A 20,885-nucleotide genomic window follows, 5' to 3' on the forward strand; every position below is an offset into this window, starting at 1 on the left:
ACAAGGAAAAGGGGAGGCGGGAATCTGTTGCACAAAATTCACTCAATAAAAAAGCCTGTGCTTGTTCTTTCGAAAAAAAAAAAAAAAAGCCGCCATCTTTGTAGTTTTAAGCTGCCAGCATCACAAACACATGCAGTTTTCGTTCCGAAGCTAACAGCTAACGAGGACAGCGCGAAAGCTCCCTGCGTACGACGATTACTACTATTACGATATATTCCGTTACAGTGCATTACAGCGTCCATTTTTTTTTTATTATTTTTTTGCTTTGTGTTTGTTATAAGCGTCCTGTAATTCACGTTTACCGGAAGCGTTGTGCTAATGCGTGCGAACAAGGCAAGCACGCGTGCGTAGTTTGTTTGGCAGCTTTGGGTTGGGAAAAAATTGGCTGGAAATTTTCCATGGGGGAACTGAGCTGTGAATTTTGAGTAATATGACAGATAATAATAACAATGATAAATTATGTATAGTAGATTAATTGTGATTATTGAAAACATTGATAAGTGATACCATGGCTTACAAACTTAATTGGAGATAAGAGTGTGTGAGGTGAAAAATGTGTATCCCAAAAATTAATTTCCCATAGGAAACCATTAAAATGAGAATAATCCGTTCCCAGGTCCCCATAAAACATACTTTTCTACTTTTCTAAGCCTTAAAACTACAAAAAATATACCTTATTTTATGTATAATAAATGTGCTATGGTATTATAATTAAAGAAATAAACTGGACTGTTTAATAAAGTGGTTTTATTTACCTTTGTGATGGTCGTTGATGGCTTGATGGAATGGAGTGGCCGGTCTCATCAGCATTAAACACTTGATGAGGAATATAGCCTTCTTCTTTCACCATCTTGAGGAATGATCCCTTGTAGGTGCTTTCTCTACGATATTTTAACCTTGCAGTCTACACTCTGCCTTTGAACTATCAAAGTTGAAACGAGTCCAAATGTCACTGTTTTCTATCCATTCTGTCACTCTCTCTCTGTCGTCTGCCTGTCTCTTTAATGTTTAAACCACCACCCCTCAGTGCCGCGATCTAGACCAATCACGTGGCTTTAACCGAAAACTGGGGCGGGGAATAGAAAACCAAAAAAAATGTTGGTGGCCATTTTCTTGTGAGGAGAACGGGCTCGTTCGCGAACGAAACATCAGTCATTGCGGCAGCTCCGTGTGCATCCCGAAAAATAGTTCGTATGCCAAAGTAAAATGTTCATAAATTTAACGTTCGTAAACCGAAAAGTTCGTAAGCCAAGGGGTTCGTAAACCGAGGTATCACTGTATTTTAAAGTCACCAAACTGGAGATTTGGCCAGTTAAATAATTCTTCTCAGTCTATCCCATGGAAATAAATATCGATTTGATTTGATCTGTGGCGATTTGCTGACTCAGAGTCGTCGGCGCAAACATTGTTGGAAAACTGCACGATAGATTTTCAAAACACTCCACAGATGGCGCTCCCATCAACGGAGGTGGCGGGGCGCCACACCTGCTGCTCTACGATCAATTAAAAAGGTAAACACGGCATATTTGTTTTTCGGGAAAAAAAAAAGAAGAGAATCTAGAAAGCTTGCAATGGGACGTTTAAGTCATGGCTTTTAAGGACATGCTACACGGCCTGGAGGCACCTACATTACACCAATGGTTCTCAAACTGGGGTTCTCGGGACCACTGGGGTCCATAAACTGAAGCATGGGCATCGGTAAATAATTTGAATAAATGATTATGTCATATTTTAGCAGCCTCATATATGGGACAAATTGCTTTCCCCCGCTTTCTTGGGCCAATTTAAATCACACATATGGTTATGATGTAGCATCCCCAAAAATGTGATAAATAATAATTCTTGTCATTATTTTACCATATTATTCCTAGAATATTTGTTTTTATATAGTAATATTTCTTACAGATATGAAAATGCAAGCCCCCTGTCAACAAGTTGAGACGGAAGGCTGTTAGCTCGCAAGCTAGCTGCTAGCTAGCATCTCTGATCCATTAATAATAATACATTTCATTTCTAGGCGCCTTTCAAAACTCTCAAGGTCATTTTACAGTCACAGGATCAGTTTTTCTGTGTGTGAGCAGCGGCAGCCACACGCGCCAGTGTTCACTCAAGAAGTAACTCAAATAGATAGAAAGCTAGGTAGTTCGCTAATAGATAGCTAATAAATAGCTAGCTGGATAGCCAGCCAGCCAGATAGTTATATAGCTATTTGATAGCTAGCTATCAGCTAGATAGCTAATATATAGCAAATAGCTAGCTAGCTAGCGAGATAGCTAGATAAATAAAAACAAGTGAAGGGCGGTTAAAAAGAAATAAGAATACATTTCATAATAATTTTCAGAGGCCATAAGGCATTCAGAAAATACAAACTAAGCTTTTTAGGAGGGAGATATAATAATAATAATAATAATAATAATAGATTTCATTCATAAGCGCCTTTCAAAACTCTCAAGGTCACTTTACAGTCACAGGATAGGTTTTTCTGTGGGTGAGCAGCGGCAGCCACACGCGCCAGCTTTCACTCAACCCGGAAATAACTCAAATAGATAGAAAGCTCGCTAATAAATAATAATAATAATAATAATAATAATACATTTCATTTATAAGTGCCTTTCAAAACTCTCAAGGTACAGTCGCAGGATACGTTTTTCCGCGGGTGAGCAGCGGCAGCCACACGCGCCAGCTTTCACTCAACCCGGAAATAACTCAAATAGATAGAAAGCTAGCTAATAAATAATAATAATAATACATTTCATTTATAAGTGCCTTTCAAAACTCTCAAGGTACAGTCGCAGGATACGTTTTTCCGCGGGTGAGCAGCGGCAGCCACACGCGCCAGCGTTCACTCAACCCGGAAGTAACTCAAATAGATAGGAAGCTTGCTAGCTAGGCAATCGTTATCCAACAGATACCTAGCTAGATAGGCAGCCAGCTAGATAGTGAATAGATAGCTAGCTAAATAGCTAGCCAGTCAGATAGCCAGCTAGCCGGCCAGAGCTAATAGATAGCAAATAGCTAGCAAATGACAATAACAATATGATTTTTACACCTCATTTCATATATTGTGCGAGGAACTTTTTAATTTCTATCACAGTTATGGGTACAAATGCTAATTATGTTTAATAAATATTGTTATTATGAGAGGGAAGGAGGTGGAAAAATGACTGTAAAGGATCCCTGAACCCAACAAGTTTGAGAACCCCACCATCACGTAAAACCAGCAAGCTACAATGAAACCCTGTTTACACGACTTGTTAGTGTGTGCGAATGTGCTTGTGTTTTATAGAAAGAGGGGAGAAAAAAAAAAGGGGTGTGTGTGGGGGGGGGCACAGCGAGAAATTGTGGTTCTCGTGGAATTTGTACTCCTTGGCTTGGCTCAGTAAAGCAAGAGTCCATAAAGGAAGAAGGAAAAAAAAAAGTCAGGAGATATTTCGCAAAACCCCCCATGGAAGAGGGGGGCAGACGGGGGGGTGTTGGAAGAAAGCAGGAACGTAGTAGGAAACAGTGTGGGGGGGGGGTGGCGGGAAAGAAAATCTCATCAGCTGTCAGGGTGCAGCTGCGTCTCGATGTCAACTCGACAGATTGGACACTTCCTGCTGGTCGCCAGCCATTGGTCCACGCAGCCTTGGTGGAAGAGATGCATGCATGGTAACCTCCTGTGGGGACACAAGGACGACGAGCAGGAGGACGGGGGGGGGGGTTCATTTACTCGGGCTACTTCCAGTGGTGTTGGGTTTTTGTCCTATCAGGCTTAAAGGACAACCAACATCACTTTTTTTGTTTCCTAACTGACATCCGAAAAACGTTTTATAGCATTTAAAATACTCAAAACACGCAGTGTGATATTTTTAGTCAAATGCAAAACACCAATAAAGATGACTTAAAGTGTCCAAAATCTGCAAAAAAAAAAAAAAAAAATGAACCCGGAAGTGGCCAATTTCAGAAGGTCCCGCCCCCTTGTTCGTGGTGTCACCCCAAGACGTCTTGCCTTGCTGGAGAAAACAATGGCTTCAGATTCGGAGAATATGCTTTCTTGTTACTCATCCACTTATGAATATGATTCAAATAGTTCTGAAGAGGAAAGCATACATGTTTGCAATCGATTACAGAATTTATTCCGTGCCATTTTCAGGTATCTGGGGGCGGTAAATGTAGCACCAAACAGAGGCAGAAAATGGCGACAAAGCTAAGGAATTAATCATCCCGTTTCCACAGGCTGATTAATTCCTTACACGGAGCTTTGTCGCCCTCTTCTGCCTCTTTTTTGGTGCTACACGAAGTTTTCAGACCAAAAAAAAAGCACAGCAAAATGCATTGACGTGATGGAAGGACTGCTACAATGTGTCCTTTTCTCGGTCAGGGGCGTTCCTTCAGTGACGTACCGTGAGCACTCGTCACCAACTCAAAAACAAGACTTCCGGAATATTCAGCACAAGTCTTAAAATATAGCTATATGCGGTGGAATCTTTGTCAAATACGTTCAGTAGAAGTCATTTGAAGCCATTTTACAAATTATGGACACAACTTGTCCGGAGACGTCGGTTGTCCTTTAAGACCATGCGTTCTGCCCACACATCAATCCTCAAGACAGCTGAGGATGCTCACATATGTCGCAACTTGAGCCTTGGTGCCCCACAAGACACCCCGAAGCCCCCACTCCCACCCCCATATATATATATACACACACACACACACACACAGCAATGCCCAATGAAAGCTACTAGGAAAGTAGACGAACCATTTTGCAATACAGGGACAAGTTTAAGTTTATCCTGGGTTGTTAATGGAGAATATGGATAGTTTTTCTCCCTCTGTGCATAAAAACAGGCATTTCTGGCGTTGCTAGAATATTAATATTCGATCCATCCCAATGATAAAAATTCCATATAAAACATACAGTCCAAATCGATGAAAAGGTATTTTTCAGCCGTCATCTGTACTTCTTTGAAGGTGTTTCGCTTCTCATCCAAGAGGCTTCGTCAGCGAGCTAAAATTTTGCTGGTAGCGCTGGCCCTATACATATATCCCGACTGTCCAGAGGTGGAAGTTCCAGACCTCTGCTATGATTGGTCCCTGCTCTACTTCTACACTGATTACTTCTATTGTCCTGAGTGATTATGGTCTACGACTGGCCTGATTGCCCCATTTGCCCACTAGTATTTCATCAACATCGCAGGGATAATACTAGAGGGCTTCAATCTGCAGTACATATGCATCTAAAAGCTAGCAACCACTCATTTGATGACAATGAGGTTAAAATATTTGCGAAAGAAAATAGAAGAAATAGATAGAAGCTATTTTTATAAGACAGAAAAACCCTTCACTAAATCGCCATGGTGGTGTGGGGTTTAATTTGGATCGTGCTTACAACACACCTCTGAGATCGTTACCACATAGGCTTAGTTATGCTGACGAGGTGATACCAGAGCAAATGGATATATATAGGGTTAGAGCTACCAGCAAAATTCTTGTTCGCTGACGAAGCCTCTTGGATGAGAAGCGAAACGTCCGACACCTTGAAAGAAGTACAGATGACGGTTGAAGAAAACTTTTCATCGACGGATCACTCCTGTACGACTGAGAGTTTACACAGACATACAGTCCAAATGTATTTTCAACAAAATGGCTGACCTGACATCTTCGCCGTCCTCCAACATGGACAAGCAGATGGTACACTTCTCATCCACGTCCATCTCCTCGTCTTTCTCGCAGAGTTTTAGCTGCAGGGGCTTCCTCTGTTCACGGGAAGCAGACGGATGGAGTCGAAAAGGGCCTCGGTGCATTCTGTTAGCGCGACGTTACCTTTTTGTATTTGTGCGGGAAGGTAAATCGCTCGATAGTGGTTTGCACCGCACCCCTGTTTACACTTCCCAGACGGTCCTCCAATTGAAGAAGCTCCTGGGAAAAAAAACAAGCTTGTTAGGGTGGTCGCTATACAGTGATACCTTGGCTTACAAACTTAATTGGTTCCCAGACAGTGTGTAAGGTGAAAAGTGTGTATCCCAAAAATTAATTTCCCATAGGAAACCATTAAAATGAGAATAATCCGTTCCTAGGTCCCCATAAAACATAATTTTCTACTTTCTAATTTTGTAAACTACACAAAATATACCTCATTTTATGTATAATAAATGTGATATGGTATTATAATTAAAGAAATAAACTGTTTTGTACAATAAAGTCGTTTTATTTACCTTTGTGATGGTCGTTGATGGCTTGATGGAATGGAGTGACCAGTTTCATCAAACCCAATAAACCCTTGATGAGGAACGTAGCCTTCTTCTTTCACCATCTTGAGAAATGATCCCTTGTAGGTGCGATAATTTTACCTAGTTCCTCATCAATTGTGTTCTGTTTAGCTGGGTTGATAGCGTTTTGCATCAAGTGTACACATGGCTTGTGCGGGTTATTTGTGGAGCCTGATTGATGGGAAATTTTAACCTTGCAGTCTACACTATGCTTTTGAACTATCAAAGTTGAAACGAGTCCAAGTGTCACTGTTTTCTATCCATTTTATCACTCTCTCTGTCGTCTGCCGGTCTCTTGAATGTTTACCCCTCATCACTGCTGCGTTCTTGACCAATGACGTGGCTTTAACTGAAGACTGGGGGCGGGGAATAGAGGACAAAAACAGTCGGCTGCCATTTTCTTGTCAGGAGAACGTGCTCGTTACACATCACTCATTGTGGCGCTCCGCGCGTATCCCGAAAAATAGTTCGTATGCCAAGGTAAAATTTTCATAAATTTAACGTTCGTAAACCGAAAAGTTCGTAAGCCAAGGGGTTCGTAAACCAAGGTATCACTGTGTTCTTATTATTTTTCAATAAATACATTTCTACCTCATAGCTCTCCCGCACGGCAGTCGCATGCCTGGAAGGGTTCAGACTTTGCAGTGCCAACAGGTGCAGCTGTGGGTATGGGTAGTTTCTGATTTCATGCACAACCTAGCAAAAACAAGAGCTCTCATTTACATTCCTGCATTTAACAGACAGCTCAATGCTAACGTTTGACCCGATCCAACGGTTGAAGGGAGTCCTAATAATTACGGATAAACTCTTTGAAAAGAAATAAAGAATGAAGAAGCTCCATTTCGGGCAGAGTATGTGGATTATTTTTGTGGAATGAAAAATCGCTATTTGCGTTTTGGTCGCTAATTCAGAAACACGGCATAGATTTGCCTCCTACTTCCTGCTACCGCACTAGCTATTTGGCTGGCAATCTAGCTGGTTACCTAGCTTGCTAGTTATTTGCTGTCTATTAGCTATCTATTTAGCTAGCTGGCTATCTATGAGCTATCTGGATAGCTGTTAGCATGCTAGCTATGAGCTTTCTATCTTTTTGAGTTATTCCGGGTTGAGTGAACGCTGGCGCGTGTGGCTGCCGCTGCTCACCCACAGAAAAAATTATCAAGTGACTGTAAAGTGACCTTGAGAGTTTTGAAAGGCGCTTAGAAATGAAATGTATTATTATTTTTATTATTATTTTTGCAAATAATAATAATATTTGCAATATTTATTGTCTGGCAGCGAATGAGTTAAAGGCAACTGAGATCCCAAGATTTATGGTACACTATGGCGGCCATTTTGTAAAAAAAATAATGCTCCAGTGGGACTGGAGTACAGACCACTTGCGCAGAGGATGTGTTTCTAGGGAAGTGATGCATTCTGGGAGAGGCCAGGTAGTGTTGCGGCAACTGCTGCAGGTGGTACTGATGGTGAGGGAGGCCGGCGTCCACGCTAAGATCCCTGCCAGGCAAGATAAAGGCGCCGCTAAGTTGATGCGGCGTTAACAGGTCAACACCGCGGGGGGTCGCGTCGACGTTGCTGACTCACCAATCGGTGCCTTCGGCGAGATACCGGGGCTGCTGCGTCACCGGCGGCGGGGCGTGGAGGGACGGGGAGTACTCGTAAGCAGAGCGTAGCCGGTGAGGGTTGAGGGGAACTCGTTCCTGGGTTCTTCTGTCGGTCATGAGTGGGGAAAGAAGCATTTTGCATGTCAGATGAAAAATAGCAAGTGTCCAGATGGGTCAATTTGACTCATACATATTTTAATAATAATAATAATACATTTGATTTCTAAGCGCCTTTCAAAACTCTCAAGGTCACTTTGCAGTCACAGGATAAAGTTTTTCTGTGGGTGAGCAGCGGCAGCCACATGCGCCAGAGTTCGCTCAACCCAGAAGTAACTCGGAAAGAAAGCTAGCTAGCTGATAGACAGCTAACTAACTCGGATAGAAAGCTAGCTAGCTGATAGATGGCGAACAGATAGCTAGTGAGGCCTTCACTCAACCTGGAAGTAACTCAGATAGAAAGCTAGCTAGCTGGCTAGGGCTAGCTAGCTTTCTATCTGAGTTATTTCCGGGTGAGTGAAGGCCTAGCTAACTATCTGTCAGCTAGCTATTAGCTAGCTAGGTAGCTAACTAGCTAGGCCTTCACTCAACCCGGAAGTAACTCAGATAGAAAGTGAGCTAGCTAATAGACAGCTAATAGATAGATAAGTAACTCGGATAGAAAGCTAGTTAGCTAATAGATAGCTAACTAGCTAATCCTTCACTCAACCCGGAAGTAACTCGGATAGAAAGCTAGCTCGCTAATATACAGCTAATAGATAGCTAAGTAACTCGGATAGAAAGCTAGCTAGCTAATAGACCGCTAAGTAACTCATATAGAGAGCTAGCCAGCGAACTAACTAATAGATAGCTAATAGATAGCTAGCTAGGCCTTCACTCAACCCGGAGGTGAGTGGGATTGAAAGCTAGCAAGCTAATAGACCGCTAATAGATAGTTAAGTAAGTGGGATAGAGAGCTAGCCAGCTAGCTAGCTCATAGATAGCTAACAGATAGCAAGCTAGGCCTCCACTCAACCCGGAAGTAACTCAGATAGAAAACTAGATAGCTAATAGACAGCTAATAGATAGCTAAGCAACTCGGATAGAAAGCTAGCTAGCTGATAGATAGCTAACAGATAGCTAGCTAGGCCTTCACTCAACCCGGAAGTAACTCAGATAGAAAGCTAGCTAGCTAATAGACAGCTAATAGATAGCTAAGTAACTCGGATAGAAAGCTAGCTAGCTAATAGACCGCTAATAGATAGCTAAGTAGCTCATATAGAGACCTAGCCAGCGAACTAACTAATAGATAGCTAGCTAGGCCTTCACTCAACCCGGAGGTGAGTGGGATTGAAAGCTAGCAAGCTAATAGATAGTTAAGTAAGTGGGATAGAGAGCTAGCCAGCTAGCTAGCTCATAGATAGCTAACAGATAGCAAGCTAGGCCTCCACTCAACCCGGAAGTAACTCAGATAGAAAGCTAGATAGCTAATAGACAGCTAATAGATAGCTCAGCAACTCGGATAGAAAGCTAGCTAGCTGATAGATAGCTAACAGATAGCTAGCTAGGCCTTCACTCAACCCGGAAGTAACTCAGATAGAAAGCTAGCTAGCTAATAGATAGCTAAGTAACTCAAATAGAATTAAGCGTCACCCAGAAATGATGAAAAATAAACACCTGGAGTGCGGAACAATCCGGCGGTGTTGCGCCTCCAGAAGCTGCTGTTGGATGAGGTATTGCTGGTGTAAAGCCTGAGGTAGGAACGGAGACCCCGACACGTCCTGGAATTGCGGGGCGGCGGCGGGCAGGGAAGCGAGGGGTGGATGATGCGTGGCTGGAAGGTGGGCCGCCAAACCCGTCTGTGCGGGTTGGCCGGCGGGTCCTAAAGGGAAGTCGGCCGAGATGGGCGCCTGCGGGGCGCCCAGGTGAAAATGTCGGCAGGAGGTAGCATGGCTGTGTTGGTGGTGCCTGGTGAAGTGTGCACCTGCGTGGTCAGAAGAGAGCCATTTTGTTTTTCTTCTCCCCCCAAAACAAATCACGGAGGAGGCAGGCTGAAAAAATATGCGTTATCATCTTGCACATTGTGTATAATCGGGGGGAAAAAAAGAAAATATATTTAAAAACTTCTGTCAGGAATAATAATAATAATACATTGAATTTATAAGCGCCTTTCAAAACTCTCAAGGTCACTTTACAGTCACAGGGTCAGTTTTTCTGTGGGTGAGCAGCGGCAGCCACATGCGCCAGCGTTCACTCAACCCGGAATTACTCAAATAGATCAAGTAAGCTAGCTAGCTAATCGATAGCAAATAGGTAGCAGCAACGGTGACCCCGTTCAACCGGGAATAACTCAAATAGATCAAGTTAGCTAGCTCGCTAATAGAAAACAAATAGATAGCTAGCTAACTAGCTAGTTAGTCAGCTAATAGATAGCAAATACATAGGAAATAGATAGCTAGCTAGTGACCCCGTTCAATCGGGAATAACTCAAATAGATCAAGTTAGCTAGCTAGCTAATAGAAAACAAATAGATAGCTAGCTAACTAGCTAGTTAGACAGCTAATAGATAGCAAATACATAGGAAATAGATAGCTAGCTAGTGACCCCGTTCAATCGGGAATAACTCAAATAGATCTAGTTAGCTAGCTAGCTAATAGAAAAAATAGCTAGCTAACTAGCTAGTTAGACAGCTAATAGATAGCAAATACATAGGAAATAGATAGCTAGCTAGTGACCCCGTTCAATCGGGAATAACTCAAATAGATCTAGTTAGCTAGCTAGCTAATAGAAAAAATAGCTAGCTAACTAGCTAGTTAGACAGCTAATAGATAGCAAATACATAGGAAATAGATAGCTAGCTAGTGACCCCGTTCAATCAGGAATAACTCAAATAGATCTAGTTAGCTAGCTAGCTAATAGAAGAAAAATAGCTAGCTAACTAGCTAGTTAGACAGCTAATAGATAGCAAATACATAGGAAATAGATAGCTAGCTAGTGACCCCGTTCAATCGGGAATAACTCAAATAGATCTAGTTAGCTAGCTAGCTAATAGAAAAAAAATAGCTAGCTAACTAGCTAGTTAAACAGCTGATAGATAGGAAATAGCTAGGTAGCCAGCAATGGTTACCCCGTTCATTCAAGGATATCTCAAATAGCTCAAGTTAGCTAGCTAGCTAATAGATAACTAATAGCTAGCTAGCTAGCTATTTTTGAGGCGGTTTGATGACACGCAACGGGCCACCTGATCGCACCGCAAAAGTGACTGCCTTTACAGCAGCTTCTGTATTTTGTTTTTCTACTTCTTCCTTTCCTTTCCTCTTACTTTCATCACTTTGCTGCTGTGACATGTAAAATTCTCCACTGCTGGAGACTAATCCGATCTAATCAAATAATCGCACGGTTTTAGCCCCTGAGCCCTCAAGTGGTCAATAATAATAATAATAATAATAATAATAATAATAATGACGTGATGCTCTAAAATGCTATAGAATCCGATGTTAATATTTGTCAGAAATCTAAGGATATTAATAGTTGACATATTGCAGGTTGCTATAGCACGTCCTCACTTGACTGATTTTTGCCCATTAGCTCCGCCCACGCCCAATTGACGCAGTCTGATATGACCCCCCCCCCCCTTTACTCCCTGCTGCTCTTCTCCAATCACTGCGAACGCACAATCACACCTCCTCAACATAATCCCTTTCTAGCTGTGTGGTGCAGCGGTATCCCATCATGCAACTCTCTCTCTTTCTTTTAGCCTGTGTGCTATTCGTCTGTCAGAATGGCATATTTACAATGTCACATATATATTTACAATTGAAGGGGTTTTAATATGGGTCAGGGTGGAAGGGGGGGTGTACCGGCGTGTTTTCATGTCAAGATAAAGACAAATGAAATTTCCAGCTGCTCTTTTGGGGGGGGTTCACTGGCGGAACGATCGCATTTGTTCGGTTTAAGATTACCAGGGAGAAACGTTTCGACTAAAATGAGCATTGCTGGAACACAAATTCAAGATATGAAATGTATTTTTTGTGAACCGTTTCACCAAGCATGATTTAATTTTTCCCATATATACAGTGATACCTCAGTTTACGAACCCCTTGGCTTACGAACTTTTTGGTTCATGAACGTTAAATGCATAAAAATTTTCCCTTGGCAGACAAACTATTTTTCGGGATACACACGGAGCTGCCACAATGAGTGATGTGTCGTTCGCGAACGAGCCCGTTCTCCTAACAAGAAAATGGCAGCCGGCTTGTTTTGGTCCTCAATTCCCCACCCCCAGTCGTTGGTTAAAGCCACATGATTGGTCAAGAACGCAGCAGTGAGGCCAGGTGGCTTAAACATTAGAGACAGGCAGACGACAGAGAGTGGGAAAATGGATAGGAAACAGTGACATCTGGACTCGTTTCAACTTTGATAGTTCAAATGCAGAGTGTAGACCGCAAGGTTAAAAATTCCCATCAATCAGGCTCCACAAATAACCCGCGCAAGCCATCTGTACACTTGATGCAAAAAGCTACCAACCCAGCTAAACAGAACACAATTGATGAGGAACAAGGTAAAATGATGGCAGAGAAAGCACCGACAAGGGATCTTTCCTCAAGATGGTGAAAGAAGAAGGCTACGTTCCTCATCAAGTGTTTCATGCTGATGAAACCGGCCACTCCATTTCATCAAGCCATCAACGACCATCACAAATGTATATCAAACAACTTTATTATACAGTACAGTTTATTTATTATGTGCCCTCTGCCCGTCTCACCACGATGGGATGCAGAGCTTTCAGACGCTCTGCTCCCAAACTCTGGAATTCTCTTCCACCCAACATCCGTAATATTGACTCCCTCCCTATTTTCAAGGCTCACCTCAAAACCCACTTCTTTAAAATTGCTTTCAATGTATAGTTCTATCTGCTATTTTATTATGTATCATTTTACTTGTGCTTTGTTTTATTGTTTTTATTGTAAAGTGTCCTTGGGTGTTTTGAAAGGTGCTTGAAATAAAATGTATTATTATTATTTATTATTTTGTTAATTATAATACCATAGCATATTTATTATACATACAATAAGGTATATTTTGTGTAGTTTTAAGGCTTAGAAAATTTGGAAATTGTATTTTATGGGCACCTGGGAACGGATTATTCTCACTTTAATGGTTTCCTATGAGAAATTATTTTTTGGGATACACACTTTTCGCCTTACACACTGTCTGGAAACCAATTAAGTTCGTAAGCCAAGGTGTCACTGTATTCCAAAGTGTGTGCGGCAGCGAGTCGCATCGACTGTCGAGGACAGCTGAAAAATGGCAGAACATAAGAGTGGGGGGGGGGGTAATGTCTCAATGACAGCACAGTGTGGTGAGAAGAGAAAGAGGAGGAACGGTGGGGGTAAAAAAAGGGCAGTGTGGAGAGGGTAGGGGGGGGTAGGTGACATGGAAGAATCAGCAAAAAGCACACTGAAGGTTAGGAAGAAAACGACAGTCTTTATTGGAAAAGATTAGTATAAATAGAGTGTGGCACTCTGAGATTTATTTTTAAACTCATTCGCTCCCGCATAAGCACAATAATACCATGCAAATTAAAACGACGGAAGGCGACCATGCTTCTCTGAAGGGTTAACACGACAGAAGCAGCATCCAATGAGTCGTGTATGCTTTGTAATAGCACAGGTTCAATACAGCAGGGGACATTTCGACAACAAAAGAGTAACATTGGAATTTGCTCTTTCACGTGGAAGGAAAAAAAAAAATTACAAAATAAAAATGAACCATGCATTGTAGGACCTGGTCATACAATAATATGGAGGTATAAAAACAAAGAATTGATTAAAGAAAAAAAAAAGGACATTTGGATTCTATTTTTTTTTTCTGAATAAAAAAAAGGAGCTCTACAGCAGTGGGGGGCATTCCTGTAAAATGGATAGCATTGTGACGCAGGTTGGAAAACGCTGCTTTGATGAGCAGTTCAATGTGGCAATTGGATGTACGGGGAGGGGGAGGGGGTGGACTGAAGGGAATAATATTAATAATAATAATAATAATAATAATAATAATAATAATAATAAGAAGAAGAAGAAGAAGAAGAAGAAGAAGAAGAATTTGCTATCTTGTTATCTATTAGCTATCTACCTAGCTATCTGTTTGCTATCTAGCTAGCTATTAGCTATCTATTAGCTAGCGAGGTAGTTTTCTATCTATTTTAGTTATTCCGGGTTGGATCAACGCTGGCTCGTGTTGCTATCTATTAGCAATTTACCTAGCTAGCTATTTGCTATATATTAGCTATCTATCTAGCTAGCTAGCTATTAATTATCTATTAGATAGCTAATTTTCTATCTATTTGAGTTATTCCGGGTTGAGTCAACGGTGGCTCGTGTTGCTATCTATTAGCTATCTACCTAGCTATTTGTTTGCTATCTAGATAGCTAGCTATTAGCTATCTATTAGCTAGCGAGCTAGCTTTCTATCTATTTAAGTTACTTCTGGGTTGAGTGAACGCTGGCGCATGTTGCTATCTATTAGCTATCTACCTAGTTAGCTAGCTATTTGCTATCTACCTATCTGTTTGCTAGCTAGCTATTAGCAATCTATTAGCTACGCTGGCGCGTGTTGCTATCTATTAGCTACCTACCTAACGATCTGTTTGCTAGCAAGCTAGCTATTACCTAGCGAGCTAGCTTTCTGTCTATTTGAGTCACTTCCGGGTTAAGTGAACGCTGGCGCGTGTGGCTGCCGCTGCCCACCCACAGAAAAAGTGATCCTGTGACTGTAAAGTGACCTTGAGAGGTTTGAAAGGCGCGTAGAAATCAAATGTATAATAATAACAATAATAATAACGACAATAATAATAATAATAATACATTTCATTTCAAAGCGCCTTTCATAACTCTCAAGGTCACTCAAGGTTACAGTCACTGAATCGGTTTTTCTGTGGGTGAGCAGCGGCAGCCACACGCACCAGCGTTCACTCAACCCGGAAGTAACTCAAATAGATAGAAAGCTAGCTAGCTAATACAATGATACCTTGGCTTAGGAACTTAATTGTTTCCCAGACAGAGTGTGGATGGTGAAAAGTGTGTATCCCAAAAATTTATTTCACATAAGAAACCATTAAAATGAGAACAATCCGTTCCCAGGTCCTCATAAAACATAATTTTCTACTTTCTAATTTTCTAAGCCTTAAAACTACACAAAATATACCTTATTTTATTTATTATCAATGTGCAGGAAGGTTGGATATGCACGCGTTCACCGGACACAATGTCGGGTCAACAATCCAGCGCATGAGCTGCATCAGGATGTCGTCGCAGAGGATAATCAAGCTCAGTTTTGATTAAGACTGACAGTTATGATGATGAGATTTTTATTTTTTTTTGCATTATTATCTCTGTCGGGCAGATTTCACCAGCTGGGAAAACGCCTAAAAGAAACATACAGTATTCATTTTGTGATGATTTGATTTTTGTGTGTTTATTTTAAGAGGAGTGCATCATTCGATGATGGCTCAATCAAGCCTTCTGTTGGCTGTGATTGACAGGAGGAAGGAGGAGGAGACGTGGGGTGATGTTATCAAGGGGGGGGGGTGTCAAAATGTATCCACTTTACAGGAATTTACAGCTGAATGTCATCTACCGACACATAAAATGGGAGAGTCACAATGTCTAGCGGCAGTTCGGATAGTACGGGGTTATTCACAAAAAGACACTTGTGTCAATCAAGACGCTGTACAAGAAGATGTTATTTTGGAGTTACTACCAAACAATATTAGGGCTGCACTGAAAAATAAAACAGACAACACTATGATGGTTATTTTACTTTTTTCCTCAAAAAGATAATATTTTAAATCTGTATAGGTTCTATTTTCAGAATCAGAAAACCTTTATTCGTCCCACAATGGGGACATTTGCAATTCTTACAACTCAAGAGCAAAGTTGTGACTTTACTCTTGAAATTTACTCCTTTATTTTCCTAATACTTTCAAATCAGATTTCATTAAACACATTTACGATCAAAAATAAAGATGCATTAAAAAAACGTATATTTCACTATATTATGTGTAGAGTGAAAGCTTTAGCTGGAATTTTTGCTCAATGTTATCACTTTAACCTTAAGAACTTTTTTATTTTCTGCGAGACAGAATTTTATAATAATTATAATAATAAATAATAATAATAATAATAAAAATACCTCTAAAGATAGAGGACACTGATTTACTGTGGCGACCCCTTGAAGGTAAAAGCCGAAAGGAAAACAATATTAATAATAATAATAATAATAATAATAATAATAATAATAATCTTTTTCTTTCGGCTTTTGCCTTCAAGGGGTCGCCACAGCAAATCAGTGTCCATCTTTAGAGGTTTGATCCGCATGTATAATAATAATAATAATAATAATAATAATAATAATAATAATAATAATAATACATTTTATTTCAAGCGCCTTTCAAAGCTCTCAAGGACACTTTACAGTCATAGGCAAGCATAGATACAATAATAAATACAATACAATTATGTATATAAATATAAATCTTATCATCTAACTTCCATTGATATAAATTTGGAAAGGTTGCATGAAGGTTTTTTCTCAATATCATCATCATATATTCATCTATTCTGTTCTATTTATAATTGTATTTTATTTATTGCATTCTATTTGTGATTGTATTTTATTTATTATAGTACCTATGCTTGTCTGTGACTGTAAAGTGTCCTTGAGAGCTTTGAAAGGCGCTTAAAATATAATGTCTTATGATTATTATGATCACCTCACATTTTAACTATTTTCGAAAATGTGTACGTTTTAAAAAGAATTTGTCTAGCATGTTTTCCCTGTGGCTATAAATCCAATTGTAGCTTTGTAAAAATACAGACTTTATTCTCCGCTTTTATCTCATAGTGTATAGTCCATTTTTTGTTCCTTTTTCAGGTGGCCCAAATACTCTTTGGTAAGAAACACAACAGAGAGCGTGGTTTTTGTTTTGCCAATGTTTGTCTTCAGATGGAAGAGAGGAAATGAGAAAGAAGAAAAAAGGAGCAAGTAGTAAAATAGGAGCAACAAGAAAATGAAGGATAAGAAGTTGTGTGCATTTTATCACCCCCCCCCCCAAATAACCATCTAGATGCAGATAGAAATACAGGCAGAGGCGCTATACACGGGCAGACAGCAGCAGATGATCGTTTAGCTACACAATGGAGAGGAGAGGGGACACAAAGATCTGAGAAATGCGGAATGTGGAGCCAGCCTCGATACTATGGAACAGGGGGAAAAAAGAAAAGACAAATAAAAGCACAATGAAATCATCGGTGCCACACTTGTATGCATGTCACAGAAGCAGTTGTAGCAGTCATAAAGATTAGATGAAGGCCTATTATTTAATGTTGATTCATTTGTTATTTCTATAGCCGAATAAATGCTATTTTTCAATATTTTTGTTTTGCTCTCGATTTCAAACTAGACGACAGGGGATGAGGGTGTGAACACACACGTCACTTGTCATATTGAGTGTGGCGGCTGTGAATATTAAAATATTCACGTCGTAGGGTTGACGTTGAGGTCTAAAACCGCAACACGGGGAAGAAGGGATGACACGTGCGGTTATTAAGAACGAAAAAGAATCCCGCAAATTAACATTTTTTTTATTGCCATGGCACGTAAGTGTCGAAATGACATACATGCATGACGCTAGTTAGCAACGCAGCTAATGTTAGCGATGCTCGTTTGCGAGCAGGTGTCAGCTGTGTTCATGATTTAAACGCTAGAATTATTTTTCCCGACCCTGATTTGTTGTAACAAAATAAGGTCTAACAAAGTAACAAAGACGATCATACCTCTATTTCTAACCGAGCCGAAGACGGGGAGAACCAGATATCCGACATGGACTAACACCATCCTGCGTCCTCCTTTGTTGAGCCGAGGCAGACAGATGGTCCATAGAAGTGATTCCCCTCCAGTCGCCCCCCTCTGCCCGAACGTGAGGTTCACTCGAACGTACGCAGATCGCCCCCACAAAAAAAAGAAAAGAAAAAGAAAACACGTTGACCAATCACCGGAACCTGCACAGGAGCAAGAACCGAACCACTACAACGCCCCTCTTTGGGTTTTTTTCCCCAACCGGCTGCCAATAAGGACACGGTTAACGACGTGGCGACAGTGGACATATTATATTTACATGCAAAATATGCAGATATCGTCACATATCACTTTTTAAAATGGAAAACTTTTAATAATAATAATAATAATATATTTTATTTCAAGCGTCTTTCAACGCTCTCAATGACACTTTACAGTCACAAAATATGTGTAAATAAAAAAAACACTTTTTACAAAGACAAATAATGCTTTAATTTTATCGAAGAAAAAAAAGACCATATGAAACCGTAGTTTTGTGGCTTTGATGAAGTTGGGATTTGGATGTCGATTGGTAGTTCACTGCACAACAAACACGAGCGTGCATACGTACGTATGTGCGAATGTGGAGGAGTTACTATGAATATATGTTGAATGTATAGACCTACACATTGATGTTTATATTGATATCAGGAGCGGGTATTATTGAAAGTTTGAACCGAATTGTATTCTGATATTGAGATTGCCGAATTGATGTTTTGATTAGTAAATATGCAGTCAGTAATAAACCACTGCCGCTGAGTAAGACCAATCATACACGTTTTGTCTCGTCCGTTCACATAACACCAACAAAAAATAAACAAAATAAAACAACTGTACTGGTAATATTTTAAATATAATCTCGAAACTAAACAATTTTATTTTGAAAAATGTACCATGAACACTGTGCTCGGAAATGTACAACTGCGTACTTTTATTTTGATATCCAATGTGTATTTCAACTGTACTTGCAAATTTCCCCATTGTGGGACGATTAAATGCTTTCTGATTCATTAGTTCGACCTTGATAAATCTCACAACAAACACTGCTTTGAGTTGTGAGCCTGAGAGCTAAGGGAGCAGATGGGCTCAGGAGAGCAAGTGGGGGTCACTAAAGTCTGTCCCATATGTCGTCTTCTTACACTTCCCACCATCTTTCACGTCTAGTCTGCAGTGCACCTGACAAAGAAGTTCCAAAAATGTGAATCCCAATTGTTTTAGTACGATGTTTTAAAATTGTATGTTTTCAATTGAGAATATTGTGAAGTTAAATCCAATTTTGGTTGATAATTGTGCGCAAAACCTCCATTTTTAGTACTGCTGATTTTAGAATTTTAAATCATGACGTCAATTTATAGTGTGATTTTTGACCCTTACTGTCCAAGGTAGCAGTGATGGGAATTCTGGCTCTTTTCAGAGAGCCGGTTCTTTTAGCTCGGCTCATATAAAAGATCCGGCTCTTTTGGCTCCCATATGGCTCCTCATTTTTTGTTGCTTAAATTAACGACAAAAAAACATCATGTAATATATGAAAAACGAATTATTCATGTAAAAAAACTATATCAAATATTTGTATTTATCGGGTATGCTTTCTATGTGCACAGAGAGCATCCACTCTTTCACTTTCCCTGTGGTGACACTGCAATGGTCTGATGATCAGCTGTCACTAATTTGCTTTTCATATTAATAATGCTATCATACCAAGTAGTAAAAAAATATAATCATTGAATAATAATAATCACATAACGTGATCCTCTACCATGGATATCGACCAATCACGTGCGGCTTTAACCGAAGACTGGGGGCGGGGAATAGATTGGATTGGATTTGCCTTTATTATTTTTACAGTGGACTAAATTATAAATGAAATGTATTATTATTATTACTACAGTATTATTATAAAAAAAAATAGGCTCCCATTTCCGGCTCCTTGTTCGGAATCGGCTCTCTTCGGTCACTTCAGAGAGCCGGCTTTAAGAACCTCCTCGTTCGCGAATGACACATCACTACAAGGTAGGCGTCTCCAAACCAGCTGGAAGCTACCAAAAAAAGCTGGAAGTGCATTTAACTATTTAACATTTTAGTAGTTCAAGTTCAAACAAGTTTATTTGAATCACTTCAAGAATAGCAAGAAAATACATTTACATAGGTAGTTTTGCACTCCAGTTTAAACCTCACATTGACCAAACGTTTTTTTTTTTAGCCTAGCCGTGTTCGTCATATTAGCATACAGCTGAAGTTGCGCCTTGAGAGAGAGAAAAAAAAGCATGTGACTGAATGAGACTTGGATTGCATTGCTCCATTCCCTCATTGTCCTCCTTTTGGAATCCAAACTCCAGATGCCCTCCTCGCGGCAGGTGACACGAAATAAACTCTGACCCCTGCGGGCTACTTTTGTAAGCGAAAGTTGTATTGTTTGGTTGCTAGACTATTGAAGTCTAGACTACTAAAAGAATACAAGGGAGATTTCGTCAAGTATTGTACACATTCTTCCTACTGTGACACAAAAGCATGCACACGCTATATACTTTATGTCTTAATCTAAAATAAAGGGTTGAAAATAATTTACATTTCAAAACAATCGGCGATGAGATAAACTTGTGGATGGTGAATAAAAGGGGGGCACATTAGATTGTCATTAAATAACATTCTATTTATTGTTTTAAATAGCCTCATTTTTTTTTGTTCTACAGACATAAGTTAAAGGAAGATGTGGCAGAAGCAACATGGATATGTATAAACATTTTTTTTTTGTTAATTTAAAATACTGACATTAAAAAGGCTAAACAGGGAGGGGCAGTTGACGCTAAGTAAACATGTGTGAATAAATGCACTTTCCCCGCACTACGATTAAAGGACAACCGACACCATTTTTTTGTTTCCTAACTGACATCAGAAAACGTTTTATAGCATATAAAATACCCAAAAAAAATGCAGGCTGATATTTTCAGTCAAATGCAAAACAGCAATAAAAATGTCTTAAAGTGTCCCAAAACTACTTCAAAGTGATGTCAGAGATGACGAGTTTCGGAAGGTCCCGCCCACTTGTTCGTGACGTCACGCCACAAGGTCTTGCCTTGCTATAGTGTAGAATCAAAACAATGGCTTCAGAGAGTTCAGATTCAGAGAATACGATTTCTTATTACTCATCTAGTTATGAATATGA

At 40.1% G+C, this 20,885-nt stretch overlaps 1 protein-coding gene across 1 annotated transcript; it reads right to left on the reverse strand.

Annotated features, from left to right (window-relative positions):
- Positions 1-2,628: 2,628 nt before the first annotated feature.
- Positions 2,629-17,923, reverse strand: ark2ca (arkadia (RNF111) C-terminal like ring finger ubiquitin ligase 2Ca). The gene is made up of 8 exons (XM_089021060.1): positions 17,662-17,923; positions 9,506-9,812; positions 7,833-7,958; positions 7,625-7,745; positions 6,840-6,944; positions 5,803-5,898; positions 5,632-5,735; positions 2,629-3,656 (listed from the first exon to the last, which is right to left on the reverse strand). Exons 1-8 carry the CDS (start codon positions 17,720-17,722, stop codon positions 3,539-3,541), a joined length of 1,038 nt encoding a protein of 345 aa, XP_088877186.1. The 5' UTR covers positions 17,723-17,923; the 3' UTR covers positions 2,629-3,538.
- Positions 17,924-20,885: the final 2,962 nt, after the last annotated feature.

The sequence above is a fragment of the Hippocampus bargibanti genome, linkage group LG18 (assembly GCF_051943395.1).
Source record: "Hippocampus bargibanti isolate YZ-2025 linkage group LG18, ASM5194339v1, whole genome shotgun sequence".
Classification (NCBI taxonomy): domain Eukaryota; kingdom Metazoa; phylum Chordata; class Actinopteri; order Syngnathiformes; family Syngnathidae; genus Hippocampus; species Hippocampus bargibanti.